The sequence below is a fragment of the Dendrobates tinctorius genome, unplaced genomic scaffold (assembly GCF_039654945.1).
Source record: "Dendrobates tinctorius isolate UK_male_01 unplaced genomic scaffold, ASM3965494v1 ptg000075l, whole genome shotgun sequence".
NCBI classification, from domain to species: domain Eukaryota; kingdom Metazoa; phylum Chordata; class Amphibia; order Anura; family Dendrobatidae; genus Dendrobates; species Dendrobates tinctorius.
The window spans coordinates 33,137,753-33,157,500 of record NW_027361743.1 but is presented as its reverse complement, the minus strand read 5'-3'; the positions used below and the strand labels follow the sequence as shown (position 1 = coordinate 33,157,500).

Below are 19,748 nucleotides of genomic sequence, written 5' to 3'. Positions count from 1 at the left end.
TGGGTGGCACTCATAGCAATCCGGCAATGACAACTATATAGGTCTGCTTCAGACTTCTGGTTGTCATGCCGACTCATCGATCATGTGACGTGATCATCTATGGGCAGGATAAAGGACACACTTCTGGTAAGTGCGAGCTAAATGCTGCTGTCAGAGATTGACAGCTGCATTAGTTAACAGCCGCGGGTGGATCGCGATTCCACCCACGGCTGTTGCGGGCAAATGTCAGCTGTATAGATCAGCTGACATGTGCCTGGAAAGGTGCGGGCTCCGGCGCTGAGGTGTCCAACGTGGGCTTACTATTACATCCAGCGTTGTAAAAGGGATACAGAAGCTCTGACACCAATAAACATATATTCGGAAACTACGGTAGTCATTTTAGAATTATGGAGTTATTAGGGAAAAAAAATGCAAAGTTTACAAATGAAAATTGATTAAAAAAGAATCTGTTATGTGACATATAATGTACTTCAGACACATCCGTAACGCAAAATAGCATTTAGAACATTAACGTGCATTATTAATAAATGATAAGAAAGGTAGAAGGGAAATTACAAAGTCATGCATAATATTTTCAAAGGCACAGGATGCATATGCCAATGTCTTCTGATATCAACTAAAGACTGGGAGAAATCGGATTTTAGAAATTATTTTTGCACAAGGAACAAAATAGTCAATTATTTTCTGAAAGACGTATCCTCTGCAAACACTATAGCTCAAATCTTACGTCACAACAATTTCTTAAGTTGTGAACTACATCTAAAGGCCTCGTCTTCTAATCCTAGTGCATAGTAACATAGTTAGCAAGGCCGAAAAAAGACATTAGTCCATCCAGTTCAGCCTATATTCCGTCAGTATAAATCTCCAGATCTACGTCCTTCTAAAGAACCTAATAACTGTAAGATACAATATTGTTATGCTCCTGGAAGACATCCAGGCCTCTCTTGAACCCCTTGACTGAATTTGCCATCACCACCTTCTCAGGCAAGAAATTCCAGATTCTCAGTGCCCTAACAGTAAAGAATCCTCTTCTATGTTGGTGGAAAAACCTTTTCTCCTCCAGACGCAGAGAATGCCCCCTTGTGACCCTCACCTTCCTTAGTATAAACAGATCCTCGGAGAGATATTTGTATTGTCCCCTTATATACTTATACATTGTTATTAGATCGCCCCTCAGTCGTCTTTTTTCTAGATTACATAATCCTAATTTTGGCAATCTCCCTGGGTATTGTAGTTCCCCCATCACTTTTATTTATTTTGTTGACCTCCTTTGTACCCGCTCTTGTTCTATTATATCCTTCCTGAGCACCGGTGCCCAAAACTGTACACAGTACTCAATGTGCGGTCTAACCAGAGATTTGTACAGAGGCAGTATAATGCTCTCATCATGTGTATCCAGACCTCTTTTAATGCACCCTATGATCCTGTTTGCCTTGGCAGCCACTGCCTGGCACTGGCTGCTCCAGGTAAGTTTATCATTAACTAGGATTCCCAAGTCCTTCTCCATGTCAGATTTACCCAGTGGTTTACCGTTCAGTGTGTAATGGTGATATTGATTCCTTCTTCCCATGTGTATAACCTTACATTTATCAATGTTAAACTGCATCTGCCACCTTTCAGCCCAAGTTTCCAACTTATCCAGATCCATCTGTAGCAGAATACTATCTTCTCTTGTTTTGACTGCTTTACATAGTTTTGTATCATCTGCAAATATCGATATTTTACTGTGCAAACCTTCTACCAGATCGTTAATAAATATGTTGGAGAATAGGTCCCAACACCGACCCCTGCGGTCCCCACTGGTCACAGCGACCCAGTTAGTGAACATCCACATGGCGCTGTTTCTCTCCTTAGACCTCATCAATAAGAACAAGGGTGGAAATGGCATAAGGTTCATGGCAAAATTTGGATTTTATTGGACTTGAATATCTCTTGGATGTACAGATGCAACAGATCTTAATGAGCAGTTTAATGTTTTGATGTTCATACATTGAGATAATGGAGTAGTTTCCCTTGTGTCTAAAGAAATTTCTCAAATAATGGGATCTTATATATGGCAAACTCAGGTCTGCTACATCACTATGAAACACACTTGAGCATATACACCTTGAGGTTCTTGATCTAAGTAACTAGTTTACTTACCCACTTCATCTCTGATGGTTGCAAGTTCAAGTGATAGTTCTCTTTCTTTCATAAGCCCAGCTTCATTCTGTGGAGAAAGTGTTCAGAGTAGTTATATATATGAACCACCATGTCCCTCAAAAAATGAACATGTTGCAAAAAGCAGAATTATAATAATGATTCTAATAATTGAGATATGGATTCAGAAGTGCATCATTATGTCTTTAATAAAAAACTTTCGACAGGATACTGGAGGTTTTCGGCAGCAATATCATTTAGCTTATGGCTAAACTGGCGTGCAAAGTTCACAGCAACACTTGTCATCATTTTCAATAGGGATATCCATTTAAATTATGGTGTGTTGCTTATATAAATAATGGACCACTGAGATTGAAAAGGTGTGGATGGACATGGACCCAGGAGATTGAACCGGTTTCTACAGCTGAACAACTGGCTACATTGATGGTGCCGTGTGCAATGTTTTGATTTTCTTGACCAAGGAGTGAGGTCTAAGTCTAAGGGGCAAGGTTTCTCCTTGTGGAGAGTGACATGCCAGCTCTGGCTTGTCAAGGTAAGGAGGCTTATTCGCCGTGCAATGCCAACAGGTGGCGCTATAGAGTTCAAGTCCTCTTTTTCTCTGAAGAGGCAATTTGCATATTATTGACCAAGGAGTGAATTACCTGTACAATGGACTCCTTGGTAGATATCGGTTACATCTCACAAAAACAGTAAAACACATATTTAGTAGACTCCTTGCTACACTCATCAGGTGAGCTTTAAACTAGAACAATATGGGATGTGAAATATATGGTCAGAAAAATGCAGCTAATGATTTCTTTTGAGAACCCTTCAATTAGAAATGGAAATAAAGAACAGAAACAATAAATTCTGAATGAAAATAGAGGAGCAAGAGAAACAGACTGCAAACTAAAATGTGCCTATACAAATGCACAGAGCATGAGAAACAAACAAGGAGAATTGGAACTGCTAACACAGGAAGAGAGATATGATGTCATAGACATCAATGAAACTTGGTGGGATGATACACATGATTGGAATACAAACCTTGAAGGCTACAACTTATTTATTAGAAACAGGATTAAAAAGAAGGGAGTAGGTGTTGCCGTGTAAATTCGGAAAATGTACAGAGATCCAAGCTTCTGAGAATGGTAGCTCTACCAGTAGCTAGAATCTTTGAAAAATTCTGGAGAACAGAAGTCCGAGAAGATTGGAGAAGGGCCTATATTGTGCCTATCTTCAAAAAAGGAAAGAAGATGGAGTCAGGAGGTTACAGGCTAGTGAGCCTTACTTCTATACCAAGAAAGATCTTTAAACAAATTATTAAACAGCATGTATTGTCATGCAAGACTAATCTAATTCCCTTCTATGATGGAATCACTGACTGGGTAGATCAGGGAAATGCGGTAGTGATAGTATATATCGACTTCAGCAAAGCATTTGATAAAGACTAGTGATGAGTGAGTATACTCGTTGCTCGGGTTTTCCCGAGAATGCTTGGGTGTCCTCACAGTATTTTAGTGTGCTTGGAGATTTAGTTTGTGTCGACGCAGCTGCAAGATTTGCGGCTGCTAGACAGCCTGAATACATGTGGGGAATCCCTAACAAACATTCATTCCTCACATATATTCAGGCTGTCCAGCAGCCACAAATCATGCAGCTGTGTCGACACAAACTAAATCTCCGGGCACGCCAAAATACTCGGAGGACACCCGAGCATGCTCAGGAAAACCCGAGCAACGAGTATACTCGCTCAACACTAATCAAGACTATCCTTACTGAAGAAAATGACCAACTATGGGACTGACAAAGCTACGGTTAGGTGGATTCATAACTGGCTCAGTGGTCGTACTCAGAGAGTGGTAATAAATGGTAACACATCCAGCTGGTGTTTCAAGTGGGGTACCACAAGGTTCTGTCCTGGCCTCAGTTGACAGAATAGAGCAGAAGAGAAGGATATGCTTTGTCGACGTGACATCGCAGGAAGCAGTAGAATTGCTGGCAGGAGCGGTGGTCTTTGACTACTCTGAGCTGGAAGAGATCATCGCAGGGCAGAACAGGCAGGTAGTTAGCAATTACATGCAGGTAAGTTCTTAGCCCCATGGGGGGGGGGGGACATCCCAGATAACCAATTTAGTTGAATCTAAAATTAAATATATACTGTAAAAGATTTCCATTAACATTTCCTCTGCTCTAAATGTATTTAAGAGACAACAATAATCTTCTATGAAGTTCTTCCCACATAGGAATAAAAACTTTACTGCCATGCTATTTTAAGAATTTCTATCACATAACTTACAACTTGACTTCTGTACATTTCCTATTGTTAGATAGACAAGACAAAAAAAAAAAAAATCAATCAGTCTGCATCATTTTCTGACTCCTCTACAGTCAAGTGCTGTAATTTGCAGCATATTTTGTTGTATCTTCTCCATCATCATCAGTTCACAAACATCTGGAATGCAATTACATTATGTAGATCCACAACTAAAAGAATACGATGCTAAGCTTATTTATAGCAACACCGCAGCCGGGTAATGGAAACTCACTGGATCAAAGACGCAGGCGGCGCAAAAAAACACTAACAGATAATCAAGTTTGAAGAGAACACTAAAAAGCTACTGTAATAATGTCCCATGTCTACCATTAGCAACAAAGAAGTCAGGGCCCTCACTATGAACACTAAGCAGCTCATTAAATCTGGATTACGTAGACTAAACGATATTAGCAGATTAGTCTTAGAATTTCCCTTTTAATTTAACAATAGCAAATTCAACAGTTAAAAGCCCTTAAAACATGGCAGAAATGATATACCTGTCATGCTCGCCATGTCTGTCATGTCCGTTTTGCCTGCATGTTCCCTAGAGAAGTGTGCACACTCACCTCATGACTGTTGAGCTGCAGGATGCCAGCATTTCTGCTCTGCCTTCTGTGATCATCTCGTCATGTTTAGAACCCCTGATCATGTGTCCTTCCTATGTTCCAGCAGAGGCTGGTTCTGCATTCATCTCTGCATGTCTGGAATTCTGATCATGTGACCTGCCTAGGTTTCAGCACTGGTTCTACTATCATCTCTGCATGCCTGGAATTCTGATCATGTGACCTACCTAGGTTTCAGCACTGGTTCTGCAATCATCCCTGCATGTCTGGAATCCTGATCATGTGACTGCTCCCTGTGATCCTGGAGGATCTGAACTGGAAGTTCTTCCCTGGTTCTGACCCGGAAGTGGAGGTGCTATGCCCTATATCAGACTGCCCATTCCTATGCTCAGGGCCTGAGTATTCTGTTGCTTCCCTGCATGGCTGCTTGGTCTGCTGGGTTGCTCCCTCTATTCTGTGCCCGTGCTCGCATTCCCTCTCTTGTCTCGTGCTTTGTCTCGTGTTGTCCTTCATGCTTTGTTTGTCCTCGCTATGCTTCCTTGTTATGCTATGTTCTGTACCCTGTCCCTGACGTGTCTCTCTACACGTGCAGGCCTCCGCTCTGTACCCTATCCCTGACGTGTCTCTCTACACGTGCAGGCCTCCGCTCTGTACCCTGTCCCTGACGTGCCTCTCTACACGTGCAGGCCTCCTCTCTGTACTCTGTCTAGTCCCAAGGCTCTCCCTTGGCCCGGCTCTGGGCTTCGGCCTACGCTCCGCTGCTAGACTCTGTCCCTGTCCCTGGCGTGTCTCTCCACACGCGCAGGCCTCATCTTGTACTTCGCCCCTGGCATGCCCTCTGCATGCGCAGGACTCTGCCTCTTACCCTATGCCTTGTCTCTGATGTTTCGTGCGCCCTTGCACTTTTCGTACTAGGCTTTGCCGTGCTGTTTCGCATGCGTCTCTGTCCTGTACCTTTGCCTAGCCCTGCCTTGTGGCTCTATGCCCTCGTGCACATGCCTGGTCGCCCTGTGCCTGCCTGTTGTTCCTCAGCCATGCCGCCTCTAGTCGTGCTCGCCTGTGTGCCTCAGTCGTGCCCGCCGTCCAGTGCTATAGTGGTTACCGGCTGTGTGAGCCGCAGCTGTGCCGCCTCCAAGTCGTGCCCGCCTGCTTATGCCACCGTCGGTACCGCCTGCCGGTGCCCCAGCCGTGGTTTCCGTGCTCCCTTGCACGCACGCTGGATTTCGCACTGCGCCTTTTCGTGCTACTCTTGCACAAAGTCTTTTGCTTACTTTGCTCTGCTCTGAACCCTGTCTGTCTTGCCTGCCGGATTCGTAACCTGCCGACCGCTGCCAGAGGTCCGGACCTAGATGACTGCGGCATGATGTCCAGAGCTGATTTCCGCAGTCTGATTCCTGGACCCTGTCGGTCAATGCCAGCACCCCAGATTCCGATGCCACCATACCCTATCTTGGTCCCTGGCGTGTCCTCTGCACGTGCAGGCCTCCGTCCTGTATCTCTCCCTGGCGTGTCTCTTCGCACGCGCAGGCCACCGTCCCTGTACCTGTCCCTGGCATGCCCCTTGGCATGCGCAGGCCTCCGTCTTGTGAACCTGACCCGGGCATGTTCGTTGACACGCATCCTGTTTCTAACTTTGTTTTGTCTCCTTGCATGGATCCCTGGTTTGCTTACCGGATGCCCGGAACCTGCCAGTCACCTTCAGAGCTACAGAACCTGATGTCCCAGTTGATCGTTGCCTGCTGTCCGGAGTCCGATTTCCTCGTGCCTCTGTCTACCATCTGCACATACCATGCTTTGGACCTCGGCGTGCTCTTGCACGCACCTTGCTCTATGTACTCTGTGTGTTCACGTTTTGCACCTGTTATACCCTGAAGTGTTCCTCATGCCTTGGACCTTGGTGTGCCCTTGCACGCATCTTGCTTTATGTACTTTGTGTGTTCACGTTTTGCACCTGTTGTACCCAGAAGTGTTCCTTAGTGAAGTTTCCTTGAACTAACGTCTTGTCTCGCCTTGTCTTGTTTCCCTGAGCCGGCCGTCTGGTCCAGCTGCTGTGGTGGCTCACCCCCTTGGTCTTGCCCCTGACACTCCCTGTATAAGGGGTGGATTCTCACTAGGTCAGCTCGCCCTAGGTGGGTGGTTGCCACGGCCCAGAGGGTCCACTCATTCAAAAGGAAAACGACTCAGCGTAAGCTGACGCTCATCACAATACCGAAGACAGCCAATGGACAGGAGTGGTGCTGCTTGTGAAAAAATAGCTTGTGAAAAATATGCACCCCTTCTTCAAATCACGGGTAACTTCTTTACGAATACTCTAATGTGACCTGGTTGTTTTGCCCCTGCTGTCCAAAGAACTAGAGGCTTCATGAAGGCCAATGTCTCATCACACATTAGACCTCAGTCCCTTCGTGTCTGATGTCCCAGTGCATAGCGCTAGCCTTCTCCAGCACTGGCACCCTTCAACTTCCCTTAGCCCTGTTCTGAATGGACGTCCCTCACAGCCCCAGCAGAGTCTCCAGAACTTATCTCTTCTAGGTCCACAACATGTACAAGTAGCTCTCCCCAATAATGAATTTATAGGTCAGTTCACTATGACACTCTCTACTTTTGGGTGAGTATCAGGTGACCACTCAAACCCAGTAGGTTTCCCTACTGGTGACATTTCACCCACTGTACAGCATCTCCATAGGCCCCACTTTACACTCTTCGGCCTCTAGTCAACCACCTCAGCTCCCCTGAAAACCAAGCTTACTTTTGTCACGTGGACCCATCCTGTGTGACACGACCCGCAGGTCGGTAACTAAAACAACAAGACACGGCACGTGTAACTGTCCTGTGTGACACGACCCGCAGGCCAGTAACTAAAACAACAAGATACGGTGGAAGGGGAAACAATTACAATGGTGGCCCTGCGATAGGGAACGGGGACGTGGAGACCTTCTGCACTCTCCTGAGTCAGTGTCTCTACACTCCTAACGATCCCTAGGCCGGTTCCGCACCAGGCGCCGATCAGGATATCTGAAATCCCTAGCTTGCCCTGAACCAATCCCTTACTAGTGAAGTGGACGGTGCAGAAACTAATCCCAGTGCACTAAAACACACATTAAGGAAAGTGACAAACAGGGAAACACCACTTAGCTTTGCTCTGTTGCTAATTCTCCCAGCAACAGAGTCCGGCAACTGAGTGCATCTTTTCCTCCAACCGGATCCAACACCTGAGTGCAGCTTTCCAGCAACAGAGTCCCACATGTGAGTGCAGCTTTCCAGCAACAGAGTCCAGCATCTGAGTGCAGCTTTCCAGCAACAGAGTCCAGCATCTGAGTGCAGCTCTCTTCCAGCAACAGAGTCCAACATCTGAGTGCAGCTTTCACCATAGCTGCCACTCCACCAAGCTTTGCAAGAACTCCTCGCTGACACCATAGCTGCCACTCCACCAAGCTTTGCAAGAACTCCTCGCTGACACCATAGCTGCCACTCCAGGATTCTAACTGAGTTGCCAGGAACTCTCTCTAGCTCCTTCCTTCACCAAGGATGGTTGGAAAACACCAATATCACCAACAGTGAGTGAGAACACCTGGAACACCTTTATAGTTAGGAGCTAGAGTCTCACACCTGTTAGAGATTCCCATGCAATAACGCTCACCACCACCGGGGGCAAAACCAACTCCAAGCAACCAGCTCAAAGGAAAAAAAAGGTTACTTATTCAAAACCTGTCATAATCCAGCATGGATCATGACAACTTTGGCCTCCAGTTCACTAACACTCAGATGGACTTGTTCCAGGTCTAACTCTTAACGTAGGCCAACAACAGGTTCGCTTGACACCAGTGATGTGACTGGAACCCTATGCTGGACCAAATCCAGAATCTCTAAAATGAAACATGTAGCCTCTTTACCAGAAAGGGAGTTAAAAGACTACAACTTACCAACAACTTCTTTGAAGGCCAAGTTGAAGCAACAGATGAACCACAATACCATGGAATCAATGTAGTCAACTGACTCTAGAGCTAGATAGCCATCTTTACCATGAAGTGCGTATAGGATGACTCAAGCCACATTAAGTCCACCCTTGCATTTGAACTGTGCAGCATGTCACACTTTTGAGTTGACACCTCCATTGTCTTCTAAGGGTGGTCTCCATTGTTTTGATGGTCATTTTCATTGAATTTAATTGATCGATGAATAATGCAGCTTCTACTACAGCCCTCTGAATATACACAAGCATGAAAATAGATAACTTATCAGCCGGAACTGTGATAATGTAGTGCACTTTCGCTTGAATGACTTTGACATGATGACAGATTATATTTTGAAATCTATAAAATCCTTTCAGAAATACAGGAAGGAATGCTGTAAGCCTTGGGAATCATAATGAAGCTTTCTTCAAGTAAGTAGTTTGTAGCTCCAGTTTGCAGAAGAGATTTACTATAGATCCCCACTGGAATCCAGATTAAATTCCATGTGGCCCGAGTCAGTCCCATTGTCTTGTTCATTTCAGGCACAGAATCTTAAATCGTACATGTTTAAACCAGTACTGGTATACACGAATGATGCAGGGGCCGGTATGTGCCTGATGGGCAGCCCCCGGAGGAAGAAAAATTCTTATTTTGCAGCTGCAGTCCTCAGTATAACGATCAGACATGAGCACTCCTGTATTCTAAGTATGTCTCCAAAACTTGTATTGTGCATTATATGGCATCAATGTAAAAGTAGTGGACAACTTCTTTGCTTTGTCCAGAGTACTCTATCTTTTTTTTTCCTTTAACAGAAAGACTGTAGAAAAAAACATAATTCTGCTCTCCCAATTAAGAGTAACTACTTTTCATCAGTGTGGATGGTTCATCTTCAACAACATTCTATCAGCACTATAGGTGTAGGAACATCCCTTCCATAAATTCTTAAAATGTACAAAAAAAACTTCCTACTTTGTTTGGACTGAGAAAGAAGTACAGAAAGTTTCCTGTGTATTAATTTATCAGTATAGGAAAACCAACAATGGGTAGAAAAAGTAATTGTAGAATGTTGAAGCAAATTACTCCACTGTAGAAGCCAGTTTGATGATTTTTTTTTTTTTAGTAGTAGTAGTTAAAGAGTAACCGTATTTAATAAATGAATAGTACCCATGAAAATAAGCAATAAATAAATCTGTGTCTTTATTTGTCAGAACTGATCAGTCATTATCAAAATTCTCAATTCTGGGGTAAAATCCGTGTTTAGTAAAGACAGATTTTCCCATCACTGAGATAGGATATGGCGGCTGCTACTGCTGAGATTCTATGCAAGGGGAGGTGGTGAGAGGTGGTTGGGGAAGGTTGGGGGGTGACAAGCTAGAGGCAGAGCTCATCACTACTCCTACATAGAATCTCAGTAGCAGCCGCCATATCCTATCTCAGTGATGGGAAAATCTGTCTTTACTGAATACAGATTTTACCCCATAACTGAGAATTTTGAGACTGAAAGATTTGTCCTGTAGTAGAAAGAAGCAGATCTCTCTGATAAAATATATTACAAAGTTTCTTCATTTCATGTGTACTATTGATGTATGAAATAAAAATTAAGACGATGGTTATTCTTTAGGAATTAAGGACTTCATAGTCACCAATACAAATCAAACCAAGAATTAGTCATTAGAAGCACACTTTTACTTGCATCAGTTACCCATTTCTTGGGATCTGGTAAGCCTAGCTGTACAGTATTCGTTTATAAAGGGAACATTCAATGTCTCCGGCTTTCAGTCATACAGGCGACCTAGGAGAAGTTACAGTCACCGCTCACAGCAACGGTTATAAGCATGCCCTGACTGTCACTAACTGACAGCTCACACTGCAGTGCATCAGTGCAGAGACTGCTGTCAGTGCTGTGATCGATGACTGTAATTGCCTGCATGACTGAAAGCCGGCGGGACCTGGGAGAAATAAAGGTTAATAGCATTATCTGACATGACAGGTTCCCGGGAACAATATGTAAGAGCATATTGCTGCCAACCTTAACCCTTACTCCTCACTGGCACCTAACATTTGGCAGGGGCATGCTCTTTTAGGCCCCTTATCTTCACCCCTGGCCAGTTTAGGCCAGGGTCATGTTGCATTGCAATAATGCTTGCTCTGACACAGGTCTATGTATATGGAGAGGAGCAGCCTTGCTATATTTTCAGGTGTACCATGGAGATTACTATATATTGTGCATAGTCAATAGTGGAGACAACTGTTGCTGACGGCACAAGCTGCAGTACGGAGCAGATTGTGCTACTCCTACTCTCATTATTGTATAAGAGGGGACACAATATGACTTTCCATCAAAACTTAATTGAAAAAAAAAAAAAAGAAAAAACTGATGGTTCATAACCAAAATGAATCCCTCTATATTCCCATGTGACTGCAATAATGTATGAGGAAGCATGGATGCAATACATCAGAGGATTAAAGCGTGACCGGTCTGGAGGAGAGGTCATTCAGTAGAAGACCTGAACTCTCCGGCACGTGATGGGTCTGCTCCATAGCAACATCGTAAATTAATGGGAACCCAATACAGAATCAATAGAACTGGATCTACACATCACAACATTTCTCCATGGTAGAGAACGACTGCACCAAAAAAAAACAACAAATTGTGCAATTCACCCTCACGCATAACTGGGGGGATAATCTCCGCTCCGCATGTATAAGTGTCACATTGATAAGAAATGCAAAATTCATCGTCATGTTTCCTGTACAGACATGAAGTGTATCATTACCATAAGGTATAATGTAGCCATCCCATAATTACTAGCCACTATAGATATTGTATATCCCATTATCATATTATACATAGCGCAGAACTTTTACACATGAGATGTGGTGCGGGTGCAGACGACACCTCCCCAAATAATCCACGCGGTGCTAATCTAAGGGCTGGCACACATTTACCATTTTAAAAAAAAGTGTTTTAGTCATTAACCCCTTACACAAGCACAGAGTAGAGTAAGGAGACAACTAGCCCTAGACCAGTGCCCAACGTTGGGGCGCTGACGTGACATGGCAACAATTGGGATTTAACCCTGTCAAAAAGTGGAGCGAGGGTCCAAGTCGAGTATCTGAACGTAAACCCAAAAGGCAACATTGGATATTATTATCGTATATTTATAAGGATCGATTAATAATAACAGCCGGATCCTACAGCTACGATGTGTCCTCACAATGCCTCCAGCTCGCTCTTTATTAGGATACATGCATTTTGTGTGCAAACCACCAGTTGTCTGGCAGCCCCTCCTCGCACAGTGCTAGACAATAAAGGAGACATTACATCTCGCCTGCGCCTTGGCTGATGGAGAAAGAGGGAGACTGTACCGTCTTGTCCGCATCGCAGCAGCAGCAGCAGCATTGGCCCATCCTGGCATCCTGGGAGTAAGGGCAGCTTCATTCAGAGGGTCTGGCGGGGGTTCAGGTCCTACAGGAAGGCTGAGGTCTCCTCCAGGAGCTGAGCTTCTGCTCTTGATGCCTGAGCTGGTGGTAACTCCAGGAATCCAGGCAGATACAGCACTGTGCACACTGGAGGATGGGAGGGACCTTGCTCTTTTTGACAAGCAGCTGATCTACAGCTGCATAATGAGGAACATTTACCAGCTGATGCGACTGTATAATGGGATGTCGCTGCTGACATCATTTACCGGTGACTTGGCTTTAATGGGAACACAAAGAAAATTGAATTTAGTGTTTAAAAGCAATGTTCTTGTACTGTAATTTAGTAATAAAAATTCCTGATGTCTCGTCCTTGCGGGAAAATCCAGTAAATGTACTCAGATAAGAGACCGTCCAAAAATGGGGGACGGAGGATCAATGGCGACAATAACGCAAACGATGACACGTGTCACAGTAAGGCATTGCTTTGTGCAAGGACCCTGCATGACAACATAAAGGGTCCCTCCTACAGGTCCGTGATACAAGATATAATAGTCTTCACTGGAAGCAAATATGGATATTTGTACGCTGTGTTTTTCCACTCGCTGGTTGCTGGGAGAAGCTTAAGAAACCTCCATCCGTTCGTTTTTATTTGGCTGAGGGATCGCTCACACTTGCGTGTGAATCGGACGAGTGGAATGCGAGGAAAAAAAATCGGATTGCACTCGGAGCAATGTTAATCAATGAGGTGGTGCTGATCTGCGTATTGTTCTCAGCTGTATTTGGTCTGAAAAAAAAAAACGCAGCATGTTCCGTTTTCACAAATCTGAAAGGTGTGAGAAAAAAAATATTTGCATGGTATCTGAATTTTACGGATACATTAATATTCTGTGCCATAGGAAACTGTAAATGGTCCTGTAAATGATTAATAATAATTTATACTAAAAAAAAACAGATTTTATACGAATGGCACGTGAGAAAATAAATCCTGCATGAGAATGGGACTGTTATGTTATACGCTCGTGTGAGCAAACCTTTAGGAGTAGAGTCAGCGAACACACTGATCAGAAATTATGTTTTCTTTTTTGAATAAGGCTTCAAGCCTCACTTAGGGTGGTTTCACATTAGCACTAACGGCCGCAGCGTCGGGCTGTGCACGGCCGCCGCTAAGCCCCACCCACTGCCGCGCCTTCGCCGGTAGCTCCGCCTATGGGCGCATGACGCTGCATGAGTCCTGCGTCCCCTATCTTTAGCACTGGGAACGCAGGCCGTGCGCAGGTATGCGTTTGGTGGCGCATGCGTCCTTTTGACGCTGCGCCGAGCCCACAAAATTGCAACAGGTTGCGTTTGGCGCTGGTCGGCGCAGCATCAAAAGGACGCATGCGCCGCCAAATGCATACCTGCGCATGGCCTGTGTCCCCAGTGCTAAAGATAGGGGACGCAGGACGCATGCAGCGTCATGCGCCCGTAGGCGGAGCTACTGGCGGAGGCACGGCAGGGGGTGGGGATTAGCGGCGGCCGTGCGCAGGCCGCCGCTGCGGCCTTAGACGCAAATGTAAAACTAGCCTAAGACATCCATTTCTCATGTACGTGTTCTATCTGTGGTTTTCTCGGATAGCACATGTACCCATTATAGTCTATGGAGTTCGTCACATATCCATGTTTTTTTTACGGACCGTGTGTATATGAGAGTGGAGAGAATGGCGTCCACCTCCCTGACAACTCCTGATGTTTTATATGTGTGAAAATGTACTATGTTTTATTGTCGTCCTCCTGATAGGCTCCCTCCTAGTCAGGTGTGACAAGGGTTAACTGTAGGGCCAGGCCAGGGTTGGGGATCTGTGGGTTAGTATCATTTTGTTTAGTCTGGAAAGAGAGAGCAAGAAGTTAGGACACCCTTAGAATAGGTGAGTTTCACAGGACGTGTGTGTGGGCGAAGAGAGCAGGAAGCTCAAGAAACACCAAGACAAGAACCAAACAGGGGCAGGGGGTCTTCAGCGAGTCTGGAAAATATTTAGCTTGGAGTTAATAGACTCTGGGGAACGTACTAGTGTTGGGCAGTTCTTGGAAGGTGCAGTCAGGAAGGCAGAGTCAGCAAGGCTGGTGGCACACTAAGTAAGGTGACTAGTGTTGAGCATTCCGATACCGCAAGTATCGGGTATCGGCCGATATTAGCGGTATCGGAATTCCGATACTTAATTCCGATACTTTTTTCATATCGGATTCCGGGATCGGAATCGGAATAGGAAGTTCCCATCATGCTATGAGCCTGCTTGCTTTGATTAAGCCAATGGGAATCCTCCGAAGTGTGGGCACATCCTGTTAGGCATGTAGGCATGTTAACTATTGGCATGGCTGTGATTGGCTGCCGAAATGATGTCATGATGCACTATAAAAGCCACCGCAGCCGCCATTTCTGGTCACTCTGCTGTGAATTCAGTTAGGGACAGGCTGCTGTAGAAGACTGTGAGGGACAGTTAGAAATAGCGATTCCACCAAACATCTAGTGCTTTACCCAGGCTACATAAACCACCACTGTAGCTTGCTTTTCCCTAGCAGCAGTGTTCACAGCTGTCTGCAAGGGCTGTGTGAGTGCAGCTCACGCTGTGGAGTGGGTCCTGCAGCCACGTCAGGCTGTAGGCCACCCAGTGTGATCACTGCTGCCTCATACATCTTTTATTTTTTGAGCTGCATTTTTTACATAATTTCAATCTAGTGTGCTTCCATCCGTATCCATATACGTTGGTTGCAAACACTAGTAGTAGACAGCGGAGCCTTTCTGCAGCCTTTCAGTGCTAGTGTCCACTTTGCTGCACTGTTCACGGATGTCTGAGAGGTCTCTGACTGTGTGTGAGTGCAGCTCACGCTGAGTAGTGTGTCCTGCAGCTACGTCTGGCTGTAGGACGCTCAGCGTGCGTCAGTGCCTCACACATATTTGTATTTGAGTGCAGCTCATTTTTTCTTCTATTAGTGTGCATCCATCCGTCTCCATCTACGGTGGTTGCAAACACTATATAGGAGTACACAGCGGAGCCTTTCTGCAGCCTGTCAGTGCCAGTGCCCACTTAGCTGCACTGTTGACGGCTGTCTGAGAGGTCTCTGACTGTGTGTGAGTGCAGCTCACGCTGAGTAGAGTGTCCTGCAGCTACGTCTGGTTGTAGGACCCTCAACGTGCGTCACTGCCTCACACATATTTGTCTTTGAGTGCAGCTCATTTTTTCTTCTCCTATTAGTGTGCATCCATCCGTATCCATCAACATTGGTTGGTTGCAAACACTATATAGGAGTAGATAGAGGAGCCTTTTTTTCTGGCTTGTGCCCTGCCGGCGCAGCCAGATTAGTATTACCCAATTTTTTGGGAGCCTCATCTTTTGCATTGTAGGTTACCTGCCTGCATTGTAATAGCTCCAAAAAGTTGGTGATACTATCAGTTTCAATTCTTTGTTCACATACTTTGAGTTTGTTTCAAACAAAGAAACCACATAAAAAGTTCACCAAACACTACATTTTGAACTTGTGTAGGCCACATCAGCTCCTATTAAAGTCTAGTCCACACACACACACTTCATAAAATTAGTGTTTCTTGTACCTGTAACCAGCTGTTCAGGAATAAGCACACTAAGGCCCCCCTTTGTACTTTTTTGCCTATCTTAAGCAGTCTTGCAAGATGAAGAAGGCAGGGAGTAAGGCGCGGGGGCGTGGGCGTGGGCGTGGAGTTTCAGCAGGGAGAGGACGTGGGGATTCTGCAGGGAGAGGACGTGGGGATTCTACAGGTAGAGGACGTGGGGACTCTGGGCCTGCTGCGGGCACCAGTGGATCAGCATCCCCCAGTTTTAGCAGGCAACAGTCCTTTATGCGCAGCTTTGTAGGACCTCAACGTACCCCACTGCTGCGGGAGGAACAAATTGAAGCCGTTGTCGGATGGATGGCAGCTAACGCATCGACTTCAATTACTTCCGCATCCTCTCAGGGTCAGAGCACCGAAGAGCAACCATCTGTCTCTTCACCACCTGCCAAAGTGCCCAGGCAGTCAGAGAGACATGGACAGGAGCCATCACAGTCTCTACTTCTGTTCTCGGAATCTGTTGGCTTGGAAAGAGGGGGCCAGCCAAGCAGCATTCCTGAATGTGAAGAAGAGGGAGTATGCAGTGATGCGCAACTTCTTTGTCCCTCTGAATCTGAAGAGGCGAGTGGGCCAGTGCCTATGGTCAGTACACCTCAGTACGCATCAGATGATGACGAGACTCAGTTGCCACTTTCTGGTGCGTACGGTGCTGGCGAGACAACCCCGGAGAACCAGCTGTTTGAAGAGGGGAGGGAAGATGATGAGGTCCTTGACCCATCATGGCGTGAGCAACAGGAAGGTGGTGGGAGCAGCTCTGAGGAAGAGATTCCCCTACCGGCCAAAACAGGAGGCAGAGGGAGGGGGAAGACTTGGTTGCCTGTACCCTCCACTTCGGCACCCGTTAGGAGCATTCCTCCTTCCAAAGGCAAACCGGGCGCTCACAAGAGTTGCAGTGCGTGGTCCTTTTTTGACACAGTTGCAGATGACATTTGCTTTGTCAAATGCAAGCTGTGTCATCAGAGAGTCAAAAGAGGGAGAAATGTCAGCAACCTCAATACCACAAATATGTGGAAACATGTGCGCACCAAGCACGAGTTGGAGTTGCAGAGACACCCTGAAGACGTAGGCCAACGTACAGCACCACCTACCACCTCTTCAGTTCGTGTTGGGCCCTCTTCCTCCAGCTCACACACTGCTGGTTCGGCTTCCTCACAGGATCGCCAAGGAAGAACCTCTGCCACTGTTGTCCGGAGACCCTGTCAGATTACACCCATAGCAGCACGTTCCCATCCATCACAGCCATCGGTAGCACAGGCATGGGATAAAAGGTGCCCTTACTCGGCAAACCATCCCCGAGCACAGTCTCTGAATGCTGGCATTGCCAAACTTCTGGCAGTTGAAATGCTGTCATTCAGGCTGGTGGACACTGACACCTTCCGGGACTTAATGGCATTGGCAGTCCCCCAATACAACGTGCCCAGCCGCTTTTATTTCAGCAGGCGAGCCGTCCCTGCCCTGCAGAAACATGTTGAGGGCAAAATAAAACATGCGCTACTAAACGCCGTTAGTAGCAAGGTCCACCTGACCACCGATGCGTGGACCAGTAACCATGGACAGGGACGATACCTTTCCCTCACTGCCCACTGGGTCAATGTTGTGGAGCCGGGTACCGATCTGGAGAGTGGCGCTGTACGTGTTCTTCCAACGCCACGGATTGCAGGACTCCAGTCTGTACACATAGACTCCTCCTCCTACTCAAGTTCCTCAGAAACAGCAGAGCAGGAGCCTGTTACGACCAATATGAGCACAGCCGTGGCCAAACGTCAACAGGCTGTACTCAAATTAATTTCTTTGGGGAATCGAAGCCACACAGCGCAGGAGCTCTGGAATGCTATCAAGCTGGAGAGCGATGTGTGGTTTGGGCCAGCGAATCTCCAGCCGGGCTTGGTAGTGTGTGACAATGGCCGAAATCTGGTGGTAGCTCTTGGCCTAGGCAACCTCACACACATCCCATGTCTGGCACATGTTCTTAACTTGGTCGTGCAGAGCTTTCTGAGGGACTATCCGGATCTTGCTGCACTGTTGCACAAGGTCCGCATAGAGTGCGCTCACTTGCGACGTTCCAGCACGGCAAGATCGCGCCTCGCTGCTCTGCAGCGACGATTTGGCCTTCCGGAACATCGCATCATATGTGACCTACCCACCCGGTGGAATTCAACGTTACATATGTTGGAGCGGTTGTGTGAGCAGCAGGCAGCAGTCATGGAGTACCAGCTGCATCAGGCGCAAACAAGTCGCACTGTGCGCCGTTCACACTTCAGCACCATTGAGTGGGCCTCTATGAAGGACATCTGCCTCGTTTTGCGTGCCTTCGATGAATCCACGCGGATGGCGAGTGCAGATGATGCACTAGTCAGCATGACTGTCCCCCTTATCTGCCTGCTTCAACAAACACTGCAAGCACTAAGGGATGAGGTTTCAGAAGAGGTGGAGGATGAGGAGTCCCAAATGCCATCTGCTTCTGGACAGTCTGCGCTACGTGTTTCCTCACAAAGGCCTAGGCAGGGGACACTTTGTGAGGAGGATGAGGAGGAGTCGATGGAGGAGGAAGACATCTCTCCAGAGGAGGGAGGTACACAAACCTCTACTCAGTATGTACAGCGAGGGTGGGGTGATGCAGAGCAGGCCGAGGTCACGCCTCAAACAGGGGACAGCGGTTCTTTGGCAGTTGGGAGTCTGCAGCACATGGTTGATTTCATGCTGCAGTGCCTGAGAAACGACCGCCGCATCGCCCACATTCTCGTCTCGGCTGATTATTGGGTGTACACCCTCCTAGATCCTCGCTACCGGGACAGCGTACAAAGGCTCATACCAACGTTGAACCGGGAGCGTAAAATGCGGGAGTACGAAGAGTCACTGGTGCAGTCCATAATGTTTTCCATTCCACCCGACAGCATTGTTGCTAGTGCTTTACAAAGCAGCTCTGTGCGTCGAGGCAGTGGAGGAAACTCTGCACAAAGAGGGAGCAGAGGCAGTGCCGCAGCACAAGGCAAGACCACTATGGCCCAAATGTGGCAACGTTTTGTGTGTCCACCACAATTGTCTACACCATCAGCGACGCCTCGAGTCAGCAGGAGGCAACGCTTCCGTCAGATGGTGTCAGACTACATGTCTTGCCCTGTCGCTGTACTCCCAGATGGCTCTTCCCCCTTCAAGTTTTGGGTCTCAAAGCTGGATACATGGCCAGAGCTTAGCCAGTATGCATTGGAGGTGCTGGCTTGCCCTGCTGCCAGTATATTATCGGAACGTGTCTTTAGTGCCGCAGGTGGTGTACTAACAGACCGTCGCACGCGACTATCTTCCGATAATGTTGACCGGCTGACTTTTCTGAAAATGAACAAGGCCTGGATCTCCAAAGACTTTGCCATTCCTCTTACAGACTAAATTAGTGGTTGGCAACTGTATCCAGGTCTGCTGGTGTGTTCATTTTTCTACCACCTGAACTATAATCCCTGTGCTTCAACACAGCCAGTTGTCGCTCAGATGTGTCGTCTGCACAGAGAAACACACTAGCTCCTGTGTTAGTGGGGTTCAGTAATGCCAGCTGATCCCCTGCTGTGTGGACGGCAGAGTCACCAGCTCCATCAACATTCAAACCACTACTGATTTTTAACCGTGCCCAACTTAGGTCTCTGGCTCCACTGTCTCTACTATTTCCCCTGACCTCCAACCCCGCCATCTACATCTCTGAAGTGGCGTCAGCACAATCTACACTTGTTCCTGTGTTCCTG

The 19,748-nt window shown here is 46.7% G+C and overlaps 1 protein-coding gene across 2 annotated transcripts in view; it reads right to left on the bottom strand.

Annotated features, from left to right (window-relative positions):
- The window catches only part of MTUS2 (microtubule associated scaffold protein 2), an 876,814-nt gene that overhangs the window by 66,597 nt on the left and 790,469 nt on the right, over positions 1 to 19,748 (bottom strand). For both annotated transcript variants that reach the window (XM_073583159.1, XM_073583160.1), the window contains exon 8: positions 2,143 to 2,209. In XM_073583159.1, the coding sequence (XP_073439260.1) occupies positions 2,143 to 2,209 (67 nt within the window). The remainder of the gene's footprint in view (positions 1 to 2,142; positions 2,210 to 19,748) is intronic.